Source organism: Chelonia mydas, chromosome 10, assembly GCF_015237465.2.
Source record: "Chelonia mydas isolate rCheMyd1 chromosome 10, rCheMyd1.pri.v2, whole genome shotgun sequence".
NCBI lineage: Eukaryota > Metazoa > Chordata > Testudines > Cheloniidae > Chelonia > Chelonia mydas.
The window spans coordinates 83,574,157-83,597,023 of record NC_051250.2 but is presented as its reverse complement, the minus strand read 5'-3'; the positions used below and the strand labels follow the sequence as shown (position 1 = coordinate 83,597,023).

The window sequence follows — 22,867 nt, the reverse complement described above, 5'->3', positions numbered from 1 at the left end:
ATGTTCCCCACAGGGTGATCAGTAGTTGGAATTCTCTGGTCTCAGAGGGACAAGCAGAACCCACCTTACTACAATATTAACAGTGGGATAAGACACCTAACTATGGTGGCTGTTACTGCATTCTCCAGGGTTGAACTGATCATGACTCTAGGAGTGTATTTGGGTGCAGAGATGTTGCCTTCCCTCTGTAACTACGAGCAGAGACTAGATAGGAGTATCCTCCACAATTAATTCCCAAAATTACAGGGGGGGCTGAGTAGTATAGAACCTTGGTCATCCTGGCGTCTCCTCCCACAGTGGAAGATGCCAGATTGACTGACAGTATTGGAGACTGAAATCCTCTCTGCATCCCCAGAAGAGATCCCCCACAAACTACTCCCTGCCACTATGTCTCAGTCCTGCTTGGAGGAACCAGTTTAAGCAGTTGAGAGGGAAATTCAGTCTCCATGGTCCATGCAGCCCTTGAGTACTCTGCTAAGAGTGCCATCATGGAGGCCAACTGTTGTTATTAGTTGTATTAGGGTAGTGCCCAGGAGCCCCTGTCATGCACCAGGATCCCAGCACGCTAGGCGCTGTACAAACACAGAACATGTAGATGGTCCCTGCTCCAAAGCGCTTAGAATTTAAGTATAAAACAAGCAATATCGGCTGGATACAAACAGATGGGGTGGGGGCACAAGGAAACAAACATTATTGGTCACCATGATGAGCAGTGGTCTCAGTACATCAGTGGCCAAACCATTGTCAAGATTTTTGTAGAAATCCTGGCATGGGAGAGTTTTGAGGGGGCATTTGAAGGTGGCTCATGGGGCAGTTTTATGGCTGTTTATGGCTAGTGCCTCCCAAGCATGAGGGGCAGCAAGGGAGGAAGCATAAAGATGTTTGAAAATTTAACAAATGGGTGATGGCGGCTGGCATCCTGGGCCTATTGGAGGCAGGAGTTGACATCTTGCTAGTGAATAAGCGCTGCTAGGTAGGGCAGGCTAGGCCATCAAGGGCCTTGAAAGTGAAGATAAGTAGCTTATGTTTGATGCACTAGAGAAGGGGAGCCAATGGAAGGAATCCAAAGAGAGAGGTGACATGGGCAAAGTGACAGACTAAGGACAAGGTCTCTGCAGTGGCATGGCTGTGAGTGGGACAAGAGTTATTTAATCATCGCCAGCTAAAGGGAGGGCACAGTAATCACGACAGAAGATAAGAGCCTGGATGACAGTTGTTAGCTGTGTGAACAGATAAGGCTGTATCTCAGCGCTGTTATAGAGAAAGAATCCGCAAAATTGAGACCTAGCCTGAATGTGAGGTCCTAGAGCAATGACATCCAAAGATGATGCCCAGGTTATGAACCTGCATGACAGGCAGGATAGTGGTGGTGTCCTCAGTGATCGAGATAGGAGGTAGCAGGAAGGGTTTGGGGTGGAAGATTAGGAGCTCTGTTTTAGCCCTGTTGCGCTTGAACTGATGGCTAGACATCCCCAAGAGATGTCAGGTGACAGGCTGAGATTTTTAGATTGGCCAATTAGAGACAGTTCAGGAGTAGAGGTAGCTCTGTGAGTCATCCACATAGGGATAGGAGTTGAAGTTGTATGTGCAGATGAGCTTATCCAGAGATAAGGCTTAGAGGGAGAAGGGAAGGGCGCCAAGCACAAAGCCCTGTGGAACACCAATGGAAAATGGGAGAGGAGGCTGAGGAGGATCCTCTGAAGGACACGGCAAAGGAGCAATGAGAGGACAGTGTCACAGAAGCCAAGGGAGGACAAGCTGTCAAGAAGAGCCTGATTATGGTGTTGACGGCAGCTGACAGGTGAAGGTGGGAGAGGCTAGAGCACTGGTTCTGAGCTGTGAGTAGGCAGAGAGCATTAGAGACTTTGCCAAAAGTGTTTTAGTGGCATGCAGGGACTGGAAACTGGATTGGAGAGCATCTGAACTGGAAATGGATGAAGAAAAGGAGTACTTGTGGCACCTTAGAGACTAACTAATTTATTTGAGCATAAGCTGTAGCTCACGAAAGCTTATGCTCAAATAAATTGGTTAGTCTCTAAGGTGCCACAAGTACTCCTTTTCTTTTTGCGAATACAGACTAACACGGCTGTTACTCTGAAACCTGGAATTGGATGGGAGGCGCTGTAACCAGTGCATTCGTAAGAACACAAAAACAGCCATATTGGATCAGCCCAATGGTCCATCTAGCCCCGTAGCCTGTCTTCTAACAGTGGCCAGTGCCAGATGCTTCAGTGAGAATAAACAAAACAGGGCAATTTATTGAGTGATCCCTCCCTGTCGTCCAGTCCCAGCATCTGGCAGTCAGCGGTTCAATGAGCTGAGGGAGGGGGGAGGGAGCTAGGGTGGCAGCTGGAGAGACCAGTTGGGCCAGGATTGAGATTTTTGTTTTTCAAGTTGGGAGAGACTAAAGCATGTTTGTATTGTGAGGGGAAAGAGCCAGAGGAGAGTTAAGGAGGAGAGTAAGGGAGGGAGGTGTGTGTGTGTGTAGGGGGGATCAGGAGACAAGATGGGCTGGAATCACTGGGGCAAATGAAGAGGTTAGACAAGGAGAGCAAGAGAGAAACGTGATGGGGAGGAGGAAAGACTTGTAGGAGGGGAAGGAGGTCAGGCAAACGAAGCAGGGGGAGAAGGTTGTGTCATTAGGTGGCTTTGGAGGTATGGACACTTGCCCACTAGAAGTGTAATGAGCCACCAGGCCATCAAATGCCTCACTAAGAGTGATGTCAGTCAGCTTCACATGTGCAGGCTAGAAGGGACAGATTCTGTACTCACTGTACATTCCCTGAGCTATTTGTCTCTTGTTAATGCTGGTGTTTAGCCTGGCTGCTGCCATGAATTGGCTATGACAAGAAAATGAGGCGTACAGATTATGTGTGGGGACGGCAAATGGGGGCAGAGCTTTTTTTTTTTTAATTGTGCCTCTTCATTTCTTTCTTCCCTTTCAGACTTTTTTTTTTTATTGACAGAACAGTTCATGTATCAGCCCAAACACTTTGGGAACTTTAGATTTAAAGGCCTAAGAGACATATGGAAGAAAAGAATATGTTTGGGGTGTGGTGTGTGTGTAAATGCATGTACATGCTGTATTCACATACTTATGTGCACTCACATATTTTCTAGTGTCTCTATAGCTGATACTGCCTGTGTATATGTCTGCAGTGTGTGTTTGTTTGCACATGGTTGGCAGTGTGCATGTGGCTATGTGTCTGCACTAGTATGGGCATGTATTCACATATCTCCATGTTCAGGTCCTTGTCTAAATGTGTGTATGACTCTATGCCTCTGCACTTGGGAACATGTCTAACCCAATGACTGAAGGATGCAGAAACGATGAAGGGAAATGCTGAAGGAGCAGAAATATTGACGAAGAACATGAGCCAGTCATCAGAAAGAACTGCTAGGAATCATTAAGAACCAGGCAGGAGTTCCCAGAGATGTTACTGTAGATTCCTGAGGGCTGTCAGATGAAGGACATCAAGACATATTGCTATAGCCAAGATAGGTTAAGAAACCAAAACTGGGGCTATTTAGCCAGATAGTGACTGGACTAATTACTCTGCAAAAGCTAATAAAGGGGAATTTGTTTCCCTTCTGCAGCAAAGGCCATTCTGGACCTGATTCTAAAGCTGCTCAGTCCAGCACTAAAGAATTGCAGACCTTTCCCCTTTCCCACCTGGTTTCGGTGCTACTGCTGGGACAGACCATCCACTATTGTTTCTTTTCAGTAGCAGAGAGAAGGAGCCAATCCAGGCCCTTTAACTTAGTCTCTGCAGCTGCAGGAAATCTTCCTGCATTCCAGATGCTTCAGGGTTTTGTTTGCATCTGATTTCTCTTTTCTAAAGTTTCCAGTGGCCCCAAAAGCAGTCTCTCTGTGCCCCCTGGACCACCTGTCTATGTGGACCTGGCCTACATCCCCAACCACTGCAGTGGGAAGAACACAGACCTGGAGTTCTTCAAGCGGGTCCGAGCTTCGTACTATGTTGTGAGTGGCAATGATCCAGCCAATGGGGAGCCCAGCCGTGTGGTACTGGATGCACTTCTGGAAGGAAAGTCCCAGTGGGGTGAGAACTTGCAGGTAAGTGATGTAAATGCCCAGGAATGTGTGATGTTCACTGTATCATGGAACTCTAGGGAGAATGTGCCTATTACAATACTGATCCACAGTGGAAAAAAATCTCGCATGATGGTGCACTAGAGGGAAACAAATGGGATGGGGACTTTCTCACTGTACGGTGTTAGGCGCCAGTCACTGTCAAATCTTAGCAACCTCTCTTCCCTCCCTGCCATTTGGGGTCCTGTTTGTCAGTAGCCTAGGGACAGGAGGACAATGTAGCCTGAGGAATGAGGAGAAAAGGTAGGGGATAGTCTCTTTCCCTGTGCTGAGATTCATTCACTTAAAGATCACACACTCCTCCTGCCTCTGCAGGAGGAAACAGAAATTGTCCTCTGGCAGAAACCAGCTGGAAAGTAAACACTAAGACAGCAGAGTAGCCCCCTAACGTGGTATTAGGGATAGGGTCACCCACCCCACTTCCCGCCCTGGCAGTGGGGACAGTGTTGCAATCACAATTCTAAACCTGTTCTGATAATAACTTCCTATTAGCTCCTTAAACCATCAACAAGTATTCCTTATAATACCCACCTCTGCCTACAAGGTTTCAGTGAGAGCCTGGGTGGTGCCTGTTCCTGCAGACAGGACTAGAGCAGAGCGTGCCTTTGTCAAAACTGCTCTGCTAGATACCGCATCCTCAAACACCAGGGCTCTGGAGCTGACATGTTCTGCACCTGGGTAAGGTGACACACAGGCTGTGTGGCATTTTCCGGTCATTCCACGGCCATTACTGGAGCCCTTGTGAACACAGATTTGCTGCTACTTTTGCTGCTGTTGACCAACTCATTCTCCAGCACAGCCTCTCCCCCTCCCTCATTTACCTTTCTGTTCTTCTTCGTCTTAGTATTATTTATATGGCGGTAGTGCCCGTGCTGCAACAGGCCGGGACCCCCTGGTGCTGGATGCTGCACAGAGAGATAGTAAAGAGGCCATTCTAGTTTAAAAGACAATATGTAACAGGCGGATGGAAAAATGAGCAGGCAAGGCCATGAGGCCAGAGTAACGGTTATAGGATTGTGTGGGCGCAATTTGTTGGTGCACTAAACCAGAGAGTAACAGTGCTGTCAGTTTTCTCTTTTGTCTTTTCCAGGTGACGCTGATTCCAACGCATGACACTGAGGTGACACGCGAATGGTACCAACAAACCCATGAGAAACAGCAGGAGCTGAACATCATGGTGCTAGCGAGCAGCAGCACTGTAGTGATGCAGGATGAATCCTTCCCAGCCTGCAAAATTGAGTTCTGAGTCTCCCAGTGACAACTGGCTCTCATCCCTTGATGCTGTCCACCACCATGCAGCACTCAGACAGAGCTACCATCTCATCACAGTCCAGTTCTTCTCTTCTGGTGTAGTCTATATGTGGTTCCTATTTGCAGGAGATTCAGGACTCATCCAGCTCAACACTGGATGCTTTGAAAGAGGAGCCTGGAGGTCTCTAAGATTCTGTGCAGAAATGAGAGGTCATGCAAGGAGCAGTACCAGGCCAGGGCCAGCTTCTCTTTCCCTGGTTTATTTTGCTGCCTGTATAGTCGCTATAGAATAATTTGGCTGCCTTGATGCTGCGAGCACTTGCTCTCCTTCCCTTGCCCTGGCTGCACTGCCACTTGGCTTGTAGCACCATGAAATGTTTCCTTTGGCCTGTAACTCTGCTGCTGCATGAAGATAGTCGTGATGGTCACGGTGTGGGAGAGAGACTGTGAAATACAGGAAAAGGGGAGTGAGAGAGGAACAAAGGGATTCTGGTGTCAATATTCTGAAATAACTGGACAAAAAGAGAAGGCCATTCCTCCAGCTCTCAGAGCATGAGGCATGCTAGGAAAAGAGAACTGGACTCCAACTACGCATGGCTGCGTTTATCTAATTCCAGAGGCTTCTGCCCTGAGTTGTTGGACACCCATCACTAGGTTACCCATTCATCTTTTTTGCCATGGTTGAGGAGCTGTGATGAAGAATAAATTGGCTTGGTGGAGCATTGGCTTGTCATTCTTAGCTACAAAGAGCACATTCCTGATCTGCTAACCTCAGCTTTGCACTTGTAAAATGATTAACGTTGTACTTCTGAGCATCAGCAGTGTGACTGCAGGAGTCATCGAGGGACTGCTACGTGAACAGTCCCAGTCAGAAGGGTATCCAAACGCACAACCCCCAACTCACCTAAACAGAAGCGCTCAAGACAACGCTGACCACCGCTGGACCAGGATTTGCCTAAGAACTGTTGTGGCCTATGAATCAAAGGCTTTCTTGAGTGGGAGGAGGAGGGATAGGGAACTGAGGCACCAGGGGTAGCAGGGATGCGCTGTCATAGCCATCTTAACAGATCCTTGCCTTTATGGCATGGGCGCTCCATTGCTGCTGAGTAAGACATCAGCGCATTGTATAAGCTAGTGATGGAAAAGCCCTTTCAGGCTCCAGGCTCAGCTCATGAAGGGCCATAAACGTGAGGCAGTGGAAGTGGCTGCTCAAGCACTAGTGCTCAGCTGCTCTGCCAACACGTTTAACACTGATTGGTCTTTGCAGAGCCATGTCAGGCTGCTCATGGCACCAGGGAGGATTTTTTAGCAAGACAGAGACACGAAGCAGTTGGGGGGGCTATAACATAAAAAGGCTATGATGAAAATCTTGGCCCACAGCCCAGAACACGTGTTGTGTCAGTGCCGGTACTTGGCACTGGGCCCCGCTCTGATGGGGAAGGAGCCCAGGTCCTTGTGCTATGCTTGGCTGGGACATGCTGATCTGTGCCACTAGCAAACTAGTAGCCACTCCTGGGCAGCTGGTGTGGAGAGAACGCTGCCTGAAAAACCTGCTGCTAGAGGACTAAAATGGGATTTCTATGGAAATGATTTATTTTGCCATCTAATTTATATATTTATTTTTGGTGTTAAGCTGCATTTTGTATGGAGTTAATATTTTAATTTATACATGTTAACATGGCACCATGTGGTTTTGAGGGATCTCATTGTGAATACTCAGATGCTGCAATTTAAAGAACAGACAGACCCTCGAGAAATGAACAAAGTATCACTGGCAGCCGCAGGGGTCTCCGCACAGGCTACAAAGCAGAGTTGATGTATCTAAAGGAGCTGAGGCCAGTCAGCACAGCTGGCCCTTTAGCTACAGCCCTTGTTTTGAGGGTGAGATTCTTGCCTGGGAATTTATTAAATTCCTGCATTGTATTTTCTTGGTTTTTTTAAACTAGTTGGTCCAAAGTGTGTCTACCAGGAGAATAAATGTTATTCTCTGTAAACTGATTGAGTCAGTATGTATGAATGTCAGCTATGACAGCCAATCACAGGCAGGCAGTGATACAGATCCAACCTGTTTTTCCATTGGCCTCTTTTCTGTCTTTGGGCTTTTCACTTTAGGTCATTCAAGAAGTCAGTTAGCCCAGTTTACCTGTGGTTGGCTGTCAGCCAACGCCTGGTGCCTGGAAGCCTTGCACACTCAGATCTGGGTTCGAAGAGGGAACAAATGGTGCATGCTCAGCTACTGAGTCCATTTCCTCAGCAGAGTGTGTAGGCAGAAAAAGTTAATGCACTAAACTTTAGCTAGACCCTCATATGAATGTCTCATTCTTCAACTTGAAGCAATTCTGACTAATAAGAGTGACAGTGGGGCTTTAGGGGCACCTGCATTCGCCAGGAAGGAAGAGCAGCTGGGAGCATATCTGCCTACCCCAGGTCATGCTCCTGGTCGCTGCAGCTGTGTCCCTTCTGCAGCTTTACCCCAGTGCCCACTCTCCTCCCTGCCCAGAGTCTCTTTCACACCTTTTTGAAGAGTTTTGTAGCAGTGTGTGCTGTCTTCAGCTTCTTTCACCTTCTTCCTCAAAATTTATGGGAAAATACATTTTAAAAAAACCCACCACCTTTATAACAGGGCCAAGCCCTGCCTTTCCCAGCAAATGGCTGCAGGCCTGAGGCTGAGTTAGCCTATGGGACACAGGCCAACCCAGAGGTACCATGACACTACAGTAGAGAAACATTTAAACTCCGCTTTTGCTTGTTTCTGCATGTGGACGACAATGTGTAATATTCCCGTATGTAATAGGTACAAAATATTTTAAAATTATAATAAAAAAAGTGAACGTCTTAACTGTATTGAGCTGGCAATTTGTGCTCCTAGCTTCTTTCTATGCTGAATGTTGTAAAAACAGAGCGCCCAGGTTCTTTTCTTCTGCATCATGTTACTATTTGACCTTAGTTCCTTGATTTTAGTTCCTTTCCCCCATGTTCATGTGCAACACTCTGTAACTAACTGCTGTAAAGGGAGGAGCTTGATACAATAATAAAGCCACATTAGTTGCAAAAAATAATGTCTTGGGCTTTTGTAAACTGTTCCATTTGAGTTTGTCCAACTGTTTCCTCCAACTGGGCAGTTCCATACATCTCAAGCATATAGGCACCAGGAGACAGGGGCATAACTTGTGTGAAGTTCTGCCCCCTCCCGCCCCCCCATTATACACCCATGACCTCCCTGACTGTTGGCTCCCTACAAAAAATTAATGCAGCACACATTAAATGGATTAAAAGCTAGCTAAATGATAGGTCTCACACTGTATTTGTAAATAGAGAGTTATCATGGAGCCGGTGTGTTTTTAGTGGTGTCCTGCAGGGATTGGTTCTTGGCCCTATGCTATTTAATATTTTGATCAGCAACCTATAAGAAAACATGCAATCATCCCTGATAAAGTTTGCAGATGACACAAAAATTGGGGTAAATAATGATGAAGACAGATCAGAGTGATCTGGATCACTTGGTAAGCTAGGTACGAGCAAACAATGTGTGTTTTAATACAGCTAGCATTCCTATACATTTAGAAACAAAGAATGTAGGCCATACTTACAGGTATTCTATCCTTGGAAGCAGTAATTCTGCAAAAGACAAGGGGTCATGGTTGCTAAGAAGAGGGGAAGTACTCAAATCATTTTTGAGGGAATTGGTATTTCAGCTTTGCTCATTTGGTTACTGGAGATAGAGATGCTGCAATCTGCCTTGTGAGTCTTCCATTCTTGGCATTGCCAACCTGCTAGGGTCAGAATGAAGAATATCAAATACTGTATCTGCTTCTCCTGCACTTCAGGTAATTCCATGTCTAGAGTGTCCACTGTCCTTCCCAGCAACACCTGACAGGACTTAAGTCATCAGGAGAGGGTACTGCAGCAGATCCTTATGCGTAGATGGCTAGAAAGGGTTGAGAGAGCTTTTGTGGCTTTTGGAGAAATCGTCCTCTTTCTCCTGAGTCTTGACCTCCTCCTCAGGTTTCTTCTTGTTCCCTAGGGTTATTTACAGCACAGGGTGGCCTAGTCAGGGAAAGATTTCCAACTTCATGTGTGCCCACATGTGGAATACACAGAGGGACCAGTGCTCAAAGAAGAACTATGGGGTGATCGAGAAATAGCAGCTCATGGAAGGCCAAGGAGGAGCACCCCCTCACCCCCCAAAGGAGGCCCAAGGTAACTGTCAGTTAGAACTTGGGAGTCCTGTCTGGCCAGAGAGAAGCCACAGCATTTAAGTTAACTGCATGAGAACCCTGGTCTGAGTCTGCTCCGGCTTCTGGAAACAGCTAGCTGACACTGTGCATGTGCACAGGCTTAATAAAGGCATTAACATAACCAGTCCCCCATTCACAGTCACTAGCTACCCTTCCCCATAACACCTTTCTGGCTAATTTAATTCCATTTTTAATTTCAAAATTTATGTAGCAGAAAACTGACACCTGACACACTTTGAGGTCCCACCTGTAGCTGACGGGCTCTCTTAGCACCCATCCATTAACGTGACTGGCTCCAGCCCAAATATGTTGTGTCTCAACCAGGAACTACAGGGATTTAGGCCCAGACCCTCAAAAAGTCTGTGTGTGTCTCACAGCCACTGAAAGCAAGGGAAGATAGAGGCCTAATTAATCTTTAAGGCTCTGGGCCTTGGTGACTTTGGCTACCTGCTAGCTCTGATGTGGCGGCTTTGTTCCTTGAACAATGACATTTTCACCTCTCGCATAGAGTCTATTAGTTCAAAATATGATTGTGGCTTTGCTAGGTGAGGGCAGGACCTATAGACTCATATTGAATTGCAGCTAGCCATGTCCTTTCCCAGGAGTCTTGTTTGCCTTTGTCAGACTGGCCTCTGGTTCTGCACATCTGTCATACCAAAAAATTGTTACTCCCCTTCGTAACAGCTGTGCTGCAGCAACAGACCCCATCAGTTGCCACTGGGGGCTTTACAAAAGCCCCGCTCTTCAACCACCCTACAATTCCAGCAATAAAAACCTCTCCCCAACTGCCCGTCAGTTTTCCCTGTTCCTCCCAACCCCATTCCTCCCCTCTGGCGGGTTCAGGGCTAGAAGAGTTGGCAAGCTGGCATTCTTTAAAGCATTTTTCCAGATCCTTTGGTTCCCTCTGCAATTGCAAATGGGGGAAAAAGTCAAGGTGCAGGATTTCTTACCCTGACATCAGTATGACCAAAAATGTGGTGCCAGAGGGTGGCCCTGGGTTTGTTCCCTACCGAGGAGTTCTCTGATCCATCATAGAAGGATTAGTCACAGGGTACCAAGAGGTTGCAGAGTAGCAGCCATGTTAGTCTGTATCCGCAAAAAGAAAAGGAGTACTTGTGGCACCTTAGAGCCTAACAAATTTATTTGAGCATAAGCTTTTGTGAGCTACAGCTCACAACACTGGATGCAGCCGATGAAGTGGGCTGTAGCCCATGAAAGCTTATGCTCAAATAAATTTGTTAGTCTCTAAGGTGCCACAAGTACTCCTTTTCTTTTTGAGGGTACTGAGATGCTCTTCTGGTCTGAACCTAGCTGCAGAAGCTATTTCATCCACCACAAGAGAGGATCATTGCATATGAGTAGAGCACTCAGGTTCTCTAAGAATTACAGATCTCCTTGGATCCACTTGCTTTTATATCTGTGAAGAACAATAAGCATGAGCAAACCAACAGATGCAGGTCCTCTGCATCAGTTACAAACTCAGTTACAGTCTGGTTCTAATTCTGCCTCAGTGCAGACAGCCACGGTGGGTCCTATGGGTCCAAAAGCTGCTTGATAGGAAGAGGCCCTGACTACCCTCACCAGTCAGCTGGATATTTTGCTTGGGGCAGTAGCTTCTGAAAGGGTCGATCTGGGAGAAAGGGTCAGAGAAGAGTCTGCCTAATTGTCAGAAGTGCTGATTACAGGCAGGGGTGGGTCTCAGCTCCCACTGCCCCTATTTGGAGCACAGCCCAGGCAGTCAGATATTGGTGTTCTCCTGCAAGTTAGGCCACTGCTGTATGAACTGTATGCCCAGATGGTCACTGTCCAAGGCAGGCCTGCCAGTAGCAGACCTGACAGCGGCTGGGGTCTATCCCCTGCCTCAACATTCCCTCCATTTCCACTGGGGCCTCAGTGAGGCCTGACTGATGTAATGAATTCATCAGAGTCCGCCTGCATCTCCTAGGACGTGCCGGCTGCTCTGCTAGGTTGTTTTTCCTTTTGACTTAAACAAAGGCTCTGCTGAAAGCTGACACTGTTCTGTCTCCCCCCATAGAGCGTGCTCTGTCACGGGGCAGCTGGCTGTGGGCAGCAGCACCCTGAGCCCCTGGTGAACAATGACAGCTCTTAGCCAGGAGCTGTGTGCTTGTCATGCTAATGATCCCACTGCCTCCTTGTGGCGCTGTAGCACAGTGACACAGACTGGCAGAGGGGCTGTGACCCACCGTATCCCCCGTGCTGCCAGATGCCATGGTCACTAGGAGGCAGTATCTCTGCTCTAGGAAACACAATCACCCACATGGAAAGGGCAAACAGCTTGCTCAGACAGGGACGGATTTCCAGTTTGGCACATGCTAAGGGGCGCCGGCGTTCTAGAGGCACCTAAAAGTTAAAAATGGGTTAAAAGTTTCATTTTTTTACAGCAAACATGAAGGTCAGCTGTAGGCAGGGGGTGGCACTGAAGATGCTGTACCTAGGGGCATGTAAGGTGTAAATCCAGCCCTGCTCTCAGATGTGTTCGCGGACAGGTGCTTGGCTTCCCTGGTCCTGATGTTGCTGTCCCTGCACTGCATTCTCAAAGTGAGAGGTTCTTCCTCAAAGCTTGTGCTGCCCTGGATAAAATGCTGCACTCGGCCCCCCCCTTTGCATGTCTGGGTTGTAGCTGTCAGGGTTACGAGCACGCCAGGGAGAACTGCGGTGCAGAAGTTGTGCCGCACACTCACTGGGGGAGCTGCCCCCCATGCCTCCCTCTTACTTCCGACTTCATTCAAATATCCAGTTGAAAATTGCCTTCAGAGCCCTCGGTGGCTGGAGTGTGTGTAACAGCACCACAAGCAATCTAGTTATGGGCAGACGTTCTGGCTTCACCGCACTGGACGAGGAAACGTAGGGACTGTAGGTTCAGCTTAGGCAGAAGATAATGTCGCTAATCACAAGCCGTCGCTATGCTAATTCCAGACAAAACCACAGGACTTGTCTATACACAAACTTGCACCAGTTTAATTACCCTGGTTTAGTTAAACTAGTGCAAACCCATGTGGACACATTTATCTCAGTTTAAAACTGGTTATAGTGGTTTAAGCTTGCTCTGTAATGGATAATGTAAGGTACAGGAGCAAGCTAAATGACTAAAATACAGGATTAAGAGTGTCCACCCACAGATTTGCACGGATTTAATTAAGTCTTTGTAAAATCATGCCTGTAGTTAAACCAGGACAGCTGTGTGTGGAGCAGACCTCTGTGACAATTGCAAAACAATAATGATGTCAGAAGTAATAGATAAGAAGGCTGGAATTTTTAAAAAGGCCAGGTCGTCTAAGCTGAGATAAAGCCACCAATGTGAGAGAATGGGCTTGTGTCTATCACACCTAATTGCAGCTCAGGAGGTCAACATCCACTTCTGGCTCTGCCTCCCTCTGTCACCTTGGTAAAATTACTTCATCTCTCTGGGCCTCCACTTCCCACCTATCCAATGGACATAACAGCGCCCTGTCTCACAGAGGTGTTCTGAAGCAATATTAATGCACGGTTGTAAGGTGCTTTGAGCTAGTCTCCTTGAACAGAGGCACCAGAGAAGTGCAATGGGGAAATGCCTCAACTGACCTTAACTCTGCCCCCACACCTGTCACCTCACGCACCCTCCTAGCAGAGTGCAGCCTATGGACAGCACGCTAAAGGCACGTGTATGCTGCATAATTATTGGCAATGAACCATAATACACGGACCTCAGCAGCTCTCCCATGCAATGAGCTATGGCTTAGCCTTGCAGATGAGGCGGCTCTCCTAATGGACAGGGGACACCTGGAATATTGTGGTGGTATGTGGCCTCTGTGACGTGGATGAAGGTTGTGTACGGTCAAGTACAGGAGTATGTGGCTCCATCATCTCCCCCATTCTATTCAACATATGCACAGAACTGCTCTGGAGAGGGTGACTCAAACGGCCACAAGATACAGCTTTATATCCCAGGCAGAGTTCACGATCTCCTAGCTCTCCCAGTGCCTGAGGGAGATTAGTCCCTAGATGCAAAGCACACTTCTTCCGGAAATCTTGGCCTCTCCCGGTTCTCTACTCCTTCAGCGGGTCCTACTCATGCCCTCATCAGTGCTTTGTGGGGGGTCCCACTGGGCTCTGTCCTTGCTCCTCTAGTCTTCCCCCTCTATGCTTTATCTCAGGCCAAGCTCATCCACAAGCAGACATTTAACCCTCTTGATGCTGACCGCTCACAGATCCACCTCTCTACTCCAGCCCTGCCAAGCTGGAGAACTGAATTCAATCTCAGCCTCTGCCACAGAGTTCCTGTGTGATGCTGGCAAGTAACTTAAACCACACTTTCACAGGTGGCTGCAATTATATGTTCCTTATTTTCTGGATACACTGTGATCTAAGCGGGGATCTGGAGCATTTTAATGAGTACAAAGCCTGATCAGTTTTTGAATTAACTGGGTCTTGTCCATCAAAGAGTAAATCTTCAAAGGGTGTCTGTACCTCTTTAGGTAAAACCAGATATAGACAAGGCCCTCTTCCTGCCACCAGTTGCTATATATCATACCCTTGTGTCCCCTGCATCTAAAGCTGCCTACAGGGATGTGTTGGCAACTGATTGTCCTGCTGAGCAAATGGACTTAAACTCCCAGGAGAACTCAAGGAGAGGTTATCCACAACCTTCACTTCCTTGTCCCACTGCAAATAATGTAGCCTGATGATTTGCTTGCAGGCTACCAGAGGAGTATTATTTATTTATTTTTTGGTAAAAAAAAAAATCTAATCTTTTTTTCAGAGGTTGGTTCTTTGTCCTTTGGGGCAGACTTTGTAAACTGCTTAGATTGTTCATTGGCTGCAGTGACTACTAACAAGATGAGTATCAGAATACTCCAACTCCTCAGATGGAACCGGATATCTACAATCCACGCATTTCAACGAAGCAGAGCGGGTGGCTGGGGGAGCCTATAAATCCTTAGCAAGGTTTAAAATTCCCTTCTTCACGGGCAAAGTTTCACAGTTCTGAGGAGCCAGTAACAGAATCTCAAAAAATGTATAAGACTTCTCCTGAACCATCTCAAGAGGAATTTCAAGGATTTCTATAATCTTTTAAACAATTATTGAAATAACTTGAAGTCATCAAGAGTAGCAGGGACAAATAGAATCATTGTGTCAGCTGGGGGGAGAGGGGGGTTGATCGAAAGCATGGAGGTGCTGATGGGTTCCTCCTGACGCTCCATGTCCTTCCTTCACTCAGCAGTTGCTGCTCCTCTGGGATGATCTCCTGCCCAGTATGGCCAAGTTTGAAAGCCAAAGGAGTATGACATATTGGGCCAAACAGGAGGCATCTATGAAGCATGTGGAGTTTCAGGTACATGATCTCTGTAGAAGGGAAGAAATTTAATCAATGCCCTTCCCTATCCCTAGATTGGCCAGGTAGGAAGGGTGCTGGTCTAGAATTCCTGCTAGAAGTGGCTGCAAATGAGGAAAAACCTACTAGTGGAGAAGCAGTGCCTGGAGCCACTGAGACTTGAGTGGGAATCGTGGATTTCCTCTGACTCTCGGGTGGATGAAGTGAGATCTTCATCACTGGTACCCAGGACTGGGGTACCAGAGATGATTTTGAAATCATAGCAGAAGCAGAAACATTGAAAAGAGAAGACTCCAGGGTGACTCAGTCCTGCGGGGGTAGAAAATGCCCCCTTAGGTATTGTCAGTACTGGAGATCTGTGTTCTGTTGAGAGTGGTCTCAGGTGAGTCAACACCAAAGAAGCTCTCAAAGGGCTGTAGGGGAGGCAGTCTAGGCAGTTCAGTGCTGTCATCTTTGGATAGTGCTGCATCAGTCCCAAGGTCAATGACATGGTAGTGTCTTTACTAGCACTGGCTTAACCAAGTCTCCAGCTTGCCGACTCTTAGCAATCTCTTGCCCTGTACTGGGAAAGGGGATGGTGCTGAGAGGCAAACGGGGCTATGCTCTGCTCTCCTGCAGGCAGCAAGGGTAAATGACTGCTCCAGCAGGGTGTGTGGCACAGTCTTTGCACTCCTGGAGGAGGAAAGAGTGCACACTGCCGCTCCGGAGCCTGGAGTGCTGTCCCAAGCAGACGGAGCACTGGAAGCATATTTTGTTGGAAAAAAGGCAGGAACTTCTGTCTGGCACACCTGTGAATCAGATGCTCCCCTCAGACTGCTCCATGAGGGAAAGATTTAGCGCTGACTCTCTGGCCTTGTGTGTGCGTTTGCTAAAAGATTTACAAATTGCACACAGAGGAGATATGACTCTCTGCAAATAGTAAAGGCCCTTCAGGTGTTCATCCCACAGGGAAATTATCCTTCCATGGGAGAGAAAGGTCTTTAAACCTGGGGACATGGGTTCAGCCATGAAACTGAACACCTGGGATCAGCTCTCTCATGTAGATTTTGTGGCTTTTTTTGTTTGTTAAACCAACAGGCTAAGACCAGAAACACTAACATGTAATACCTGCAGTAACTACGACCAGTAACAAACGATCTCTAGCGACTACAGGGACACAGAAGTTGTTCTGACTTGCTGCCGAGGGTGGTAAGAAGGAACTGAGTGGTGGCTGGGGTCACACTGCCCTTTACCCTCTTGGGAGGGGGCGTGCAAGGGTGTGCAGAACACAGGCCTGGCCCCCTAAAAGACACTGCTGGTAAAAACCTTCCAAACTCCCACATGTAGGGCGCATGTGCATCATGATCAAGTCTCTCTACTTGTGGACCCCAAAGCAGCAGTGCCTGCCAGTCACCACCCTGCCCAGACCACAGCTGCAGCCTCAAAGCCTTTGGAGAGAGCCAGGGTAACATCCAGTTTGAGCTTGAGGAACCAGAGATGTGGCTTTGGCAGATTTAATGAACACACGTTAGTTCCCTCTAGAGCTTCTCAGTAGCTGTTTAAAGGGCTATTATCCACCAGGGCCTCCTTTTGCTCCCTTGCTCTGTGCACTTCTTTCCCGCCCCTTTCCTCTGAGGGGGGGCAGCAAATAGGTTAGAAGGGAATGGGGCAGCTCCCCCCATTGCCCCTACAAGGCCCCTCTTAGCCCAGGGGATACAGCTACTACTGCAAAGGGAAGGAAAAAAATGCATTTACAACAGAGTTTGTCATGCTCACAAAAACAGTTTCACAATAATGAGATATGTATTCTAGCACTTGGCTTTGAATGTCCATGATCCCCTGAGAGCTTAGGCTTTCCTGGGAGAGGTGGCTGCAGGAAGGAAATAAAAAAAATACACCTTTTCTTTGAAAGGTGGAAAACCCCTTTCCTAGTGGCTTTATCCATCAGAAAGCAGATGAGATGTACCAAGCCCAATTCTTTTCCCACTGCGGCTCCCTATCCCACATGCTCTTTCTCCAAGCTGTAGACAGCACTTGGCTCTGCCTCTTGCATCTGGCATTCCAGATACCTGGCATCACAGGTGAAACAAATCAGCTTTTAATGGTCTCCAGCCTCAACTCCATCCCATTCTGCACCAGGGCAGGAAACCCTCTTGCCACTGATTTTTGAAGTGGTTTCTCAGGACACAGCTTGTCCAGGTTTTAAAGGATTTTGACAAATGGTCAAAGGTTCAGCAAAACGACAAGACTTCTCCAAGGTCTGGAAAACGTGTGTTACAATGAGAGACTAGGAGAGCTCAGTCTCTTTAGTTTAGCTAAGAGAAAGCCAAGAGAATTCAGATAGCAGAGGGCTCCTCAATCTAGCAAAGGCAAAATGAGATCCACTGGCTGTAAGCTGAAACTTCAACAAATTGGTTAAAATGTGCCCATTACTTCTATCCAGACACTGTATTTTATACCCTTGCATCAATAAAAATTCCACCCTATCCCCCATCTTTGGCGACTCTCTTTCTTAGCCTCTGTCCCCATCCCTTACCAGCTGCTCCATGGCCCCACCCCAGCTGCTGGTCTCCTTCACAAGGTTTCTGCCTTTTAATTTCCCTGAGGAGGAAGGGCTGGAACTGGGGATGCCATACACCAGTCAGTACTTCCTGGGATAAAAGGGAGGTTACTGGGAGATCAGCAACTGATGCTTTGGGCAGCCTCCAGCTCACTTTGCAATGCAGCAGCACAAGAGCCAGCCTTTGAAGCCTTGCTATCAATGCACCTCATACCCATCACAACTTCTGTGCCAGGCAGCTTGGCTGCTTATCAGGCAGCGTTTCATGGGAGACTGACTTTGACCCCGCAGGCTGCATGTGTATGATGACTCACAAGGAGGCAGCCCACTTTCCTGGGATGTTAAGGACACTCACGTGGGTGATTCAGTGTGTTAGTACCTTGAGCACTTTCCTAACACATCTGCTCCATTCAACCTGCTCTCTGGGGAGCTACCTTGTGCTGAGAAACCCAGCACCACAGCTGTTACAGGCGGCTGGTAGCCACGCACAAGCTGGTGAAGTTGAGGAGCCTGAGGACTGCAACTCACTGGGACAAAGTAAAGCCAGTTGTAGCTTCCTGGGGGCTGTCAGTGGAGACTTCCTCTCCTGGCATGCCAACCCTCTCCCTCCCCCCCCACTGAACAGCCTACTGCTAGGCTGTTATAAAATTGTGTCTTCTGGGCAGTGGACTGCACTTTGGCCACCTCCACTACACAGGTACAGAGCAAGAGCTGGACAACTAGAACCCAATCAGATTGGAAACCCAGCTGGCCTCTTTGTCCCCCTCGCATGGCCACAGCTAGCAGCTCTGTGCTGTGGTGTGTACAGCTCCCCACACAGCCGGACATAGTGCTGCTGCTGAGATTTTCCTGGAGCAGCATGAGTGGCTAGAGATGAAGAGCTGGAGCAGGCTGAGCTGATTTCTTATGCCCTGGAGGCACAGTTGCTCAGTCCTAGCTGAGGCTCCTATTCCTACCAGTGTGATGAGATGCATAGATCTCACCCTGCCCCAGCAACAGGAGAAAGGAAAACAATTATAGAGAAACATCTCCTGTTGCCTGGAGAGGTCTGGTTGCCACAGTAACAATGGTGACGCCAGCAGATGATGCTCATTGACCTTGAAGAGAAGCTTGAAAGTGCAGCAGGTGGGGAAAAGGCAGCCACCTCCCCCTTGGCTGAAAAAACAGGGAGAGGTGTTAGAGGCAGGACCCCCAATCTCTCCCAGTGTTTGAGGCCTGGGGATCTTGTGAGTCTGGGCAGCACTGCGAAGGGGTGCAGGTGAGTGTATTCCAAATTCCAACACATGCCTCACAAAGTAATGGAGCTGGTCTACCCTACCATGGGCACACTCCCTCCCCGAGTGCCTTCTAGGGGCTGACAGACAACAGATGGCCAGGAGGAGAACTGCTGAGCTAGCACCACTTCTGAGTTAATAGAAGTTGGGGATGCAGTTAACCCCTGCAGTTAACAGAAGCTGGGGATGTTCTGGAGCATGCCATCTTCTAGATCTTTAAAATCCTAGTTCACAGCAAGGGACAGTGAAGAGTTGGCTCCACCTAGAGGAAGGAAGCAGTATAAAGCAGGCAGGACTTCACTCCAGTGCCAGGAAGGGGATGCTCCTTCCAGAGCCCAGCAGCTGAGTGCTGCTGTGGGCCAGTCCCATGCAGAGCCCCTGATCGAGCACAGTGGGCCAGAAAAGCCCGGTCAAGGGGAGAGGCTGGGTGTCCACGAGCCAGAGCACAGCATTGCAGCCCGCTGCAATTCCAATCTAAATATTCAGGAGATGAGGGGAAAAGCAGTTCAAGAGAGCTGGCAATTTTTCAAAGAGACATTATTAAGGGCACAAAAGCAAACTATCCCACTGGGTAGGAAAGATAGGAAGTCTGGCAAGAGACCACCCTGGCTTACCCAGGAGATCTTCAATGATCTAAAACTCAAAAGAGAGTCCTACAAAAATTGGAAACTAGGTCAAATTACAAAGGATAAATAGTAACAAATTACACAAGTATGTAGGGACAAAATTAGAAAGGCCAAGGCACAAAATGAGATGAAACTAGCTGGAGACATCATGGGTAACAAGAAAACATACTACAAATACATTAGAAGCAAGAGGAAGTCCAAGGACAGGGTAGGCCCGTTACCCAATGAGAAGGGAAAAACAGTAACAGAAAATGTGGAAATGGCAGAAGTGCTAAATGTTTCAAAAAGAGTACTTGTGGCACCTTAGAGACTAACAAATTTATCTGTTAGTCTCTAAGGTGCCACAAAGTACTCCTTTTCTTTTTACAGATACAGACTAACACAGCTGCTACTCTAAATGTTTCAAAGTTTTCACCAAACAGGTTAGCAGCAATTGGACATCTAACATAGTGAATGCCAGCGAAAATTAGATAGGATCAGAGGCTAAAATATGGAAGAACAAGTTAAAAATTACTTAGATAAGATAGAGGTCTTTGACTCGGCAGGGCCTGATGAAATACATCCTAGAATACTCAAGAGTTGACTGAGGATATATTTGAGCCATTAGCGATTAGCTTTGAAAAGTCATGGAAGATGGCATAGATTCCAGAGGACTGGAAAAGGCCAAATATAGTGTATATATATATATATACACACAGTATATAGTAATGCCAATCTATAAAAAGGGAATAAGGACAACCTGTGGAATTACAGACCATCCAGCTTAACTTCAGTACCCAGAAAGATAATGGAACAAATAATTAAGCAATCAATTTGCAAACACCTGGAAGATAATGTGATAATTAATAGTCAGCATGGATTTGTCAAGAACTAATCATGTCAAAGGAATCTAATAGCTTTCTTTGACCATGTAACAAGCCTTGTGGATGGGGGAGAGGGTGAAGCAGTAGATCTGGTATGTTTTTATTTTAGTAAGGCTTTGATACTGGATTGAATGATCTCCTCATAAACAAACTATCATAGAATATCAGGGTTGGAAGGGACCTCAGGAGGTCATCTAGTCCAACCCCCTGCTCAAAGCAGGACCAACACCAACTAAATCATCCCAGCCAGGGCTTTGTCAACCCTGACCTTAAAAACCTCAAAGGAAGGAGATTCCACCACCTCCCTAGGTAACGCATTCCAGTGTTTCACCACACTCCTAGTGAAAAAGTTTTTCCTAATATCCAACCTAAACCTCCCCCACTGCAACTTGAGACCATTACTCCTTGTTCTGTCATCTGCTACCACTGAGAACAGTCTAAAGCCATCCTTTTTGGAACCCCCTTTCAGGTAGTTGAAAGCAGCTGTCAAATCCCCCCTCATTCTTCTCTTCCGCAGACTAAACAATCCCAGTTCCCTCAGCCTCTCCTCATAAGTCATGTGTTCCAGTCCCCTAATTATTTTTGTTGCCCTCCGCTGGAGGTTTTCCAATTTTTTCACATCCTTGTGTTGTGTGGGGCCCAAAACTGGACACAGTACTCCAGATGAGGCCTCACCAATGTCGAATAGAGGGCAACGATCACGTCCCTCCATCTGCTGGCAATGCCCTTACTTATACATCCCAAAATGCCATTGGCCTTCTTGGCAACAAGGGCACACTGTTGACTCATATCCAGCTTCTCATCCACTGTAACCCCTAGGTCCTTTTCTGCAGAACTGCTGCCGAGCCATTCGGTCCCTCGTCTGTAGCGGTGCGTGGGATTCTTCCGTCCTAAGTGCAGGACTCTGCACTTGTCTTTGTTGAACCTCATCAGATTTCTTTTGGCCCAATCCTCTAAATTAGTCTAGGTCCCTCTGTATCCTATCCCTATCCTCCAGCATATCTACCTCTCCTCTCAGTTTAGTGTCATCTGCAAACTTGCTGAGGGTGCAATCCACACCATCCTCCAGATCATTAATGAAGATATTGAACAAAACCGGCCCGAGGACCGACCCTTGGGGCACTCCACTTGATAGCGGCTGCCAACTAGACATGGAGCCATTGATCACTACCCGTTGAGCCCGACAATCTAGCCAGCTTTCTATCCACCTTATAGTCCATTCATCCAGCCCATACTTCTTTAACTTGTTGGCAAGAATACTGAGAGAGACCGTGTCAGAAGCTTTGCTAAAGTCAAGGAACAACACGTCCACTGCTTTCCCCTCATCCACAGCGCCAGTTATCTCATCATAGAAGGCAATTAGATTAGTCAGACATGACTTGCCCTTGGTGAATCCATGCTGACTGTTCCTGATCACTTTCCTCTCCTCTAAGTGCTTCAGAATTGATTCCTTGAGGACCTGCTCCATGATTTTTCCAGGGACTGAGGTGAGGCTGACTGGCCTGTAGTTCCCCGGATCCTCCTCCTTCCTTTTTTTTAAAGATGGGCACTACATTAGCCTTTTTCCAGTCATCCAGGACCTCCCCCGATCGCCATGAGTTTTCAAAGATAATGGCCAATGGCTCTGCAATCACATCTGCCAACTCCTTTAGCACTCTCGGATGCAGCGTATCCGGCCCCATGGACCTGTGCTCGTCCAGCTTTTCCAAATAGTTCCAAACCACTTCTTTCTCCACAGAGGGCTGGTCACCTCCTTCCCATGCTGTGCTGCCCAGTGCAGTAGTCTGGGAGCTGACCTTGTTCGTGAAGACAGAGGCAAAAAAAGCATTAAGTACATTAGCTTTTTCCACATCCTCTGTCACTGGATATGAGTCAACAGTGTGCCCTTGTTGCCAAGAAGGCCAATGGCATTTTGGGATGTATACGTAGGAGCATTGCCAGCAGATCGAGAGACGTGATCGTTCCCCTCTATTCAACACTGGTGAGGCCTCATCTGGAGTACTGTGTCCAGTTTTGGGCCCCACACTACAAGAAGGATGTGGAAAAGTTGGAAAGAGTCCAGCGGAGGGCAACAAAAATGATTAGGGGACTGGAACACATGACTTATGAGGAGAGGCTGAGGGAACTGGGATTGTTTAGTCTGCGGAAGAGAAGAATGAGGGGGGGATTTGACAGCTGCTTTCAACTACCTGAAAGGGGGTTCCAAAAAGGATGGCTCTAGACTGTTCTCAGTGGTAGCAGATGACAGAACAAGGAGTAATGGTCTCAAGTTGCAGTGGGGGAGGTTTAGGTTGGATATTAGGAAAAACTTTTTCACTAGGAGGGTGGTGAAACACTGGAATGCGTTACCTAGGGAGGTGGTGGTGGAATCTCCTTCCTTAGATATTTTTAAGGTCAGGGTTGACAAAGCCCTGGCTGGGATGATTTAATTGGGGATTGGTCCTGCTTTGAGCAGGGGGTTGGACTAGATGACGTCCTGAGGTCCCTTCCAACCCCGATATTCTACGATTCTATGCCTCCCTCATTCAGTAAGGGGCCCACGCTTTCCTTGACTTTCTTCTTGTTGCTAACATACCTGAAGAAACCCTTCTTGTTACTCTTAACATCTCTTGCCAGCTGCAACTCCAAGTGTG

General features: G+C 47.6%; 2 protein-coding genes across 10 annotated transcripts in view; one reads left to right on the top strand and one right to left on the bottom strand.

The window, feature by feature from the left end:
• Positions 1 to 8,418, top strand: part of MAP1A (microtubule associated protein 1A) — a 111,225-nt gene extending 102,807 nt beyond the window's left edge. For both annotated transcript variants that reach the window (XM_037911070.2, XM_027822004.3), the window contains 2 exons: positions 3,843 to 4,075; positions 5,202 to 8,418. In XM_037911070.2, coding sequence (XP_037766998.2) covers positions 3,843 to 4,075; positions 5,202 to 5,357 — 389 coding nt within the window. In that variant the 3' untranslated portion in view covers positions 5,358 to 8,418. The remainder of the gene's footprint in view (positions 1 to 3,842; positions 4,076 to 5,201) is intronic.
• Positions 1 to 22,867, bottom strand: part of PPIP5K1 (diphosphoinositol pentakisphosphate kinase 1) — a 199,230-nt gene that overhangs the window by 39,516 nt on the left and 136,847 nt on the right. Inside the window, exons 32-33 of one of the 8 annotated variants that reach the window (XR_005227113.1) lie at positions 8,953 to 9,135; positions 5,668 to 5,806 (exon numbers count right to left, since the gene is read on the bottom strand). The exons of 4 other annotated variants lie outside the window; for them this stretch is intronic. Coding sequence is in view for 1 of the 4 variants with exons in the window: in XM_037911085.2 (XP_037767013.1) it covers positions 14,942 to 14,943 (2 nt within the window). In the remaining 3 variants the exon portion in view is untranslated. 3 more of the 8 variants (XR_005227115.1, XR_006284115.1, XM_037911085.2) reach the window with 3 other exon arrangements.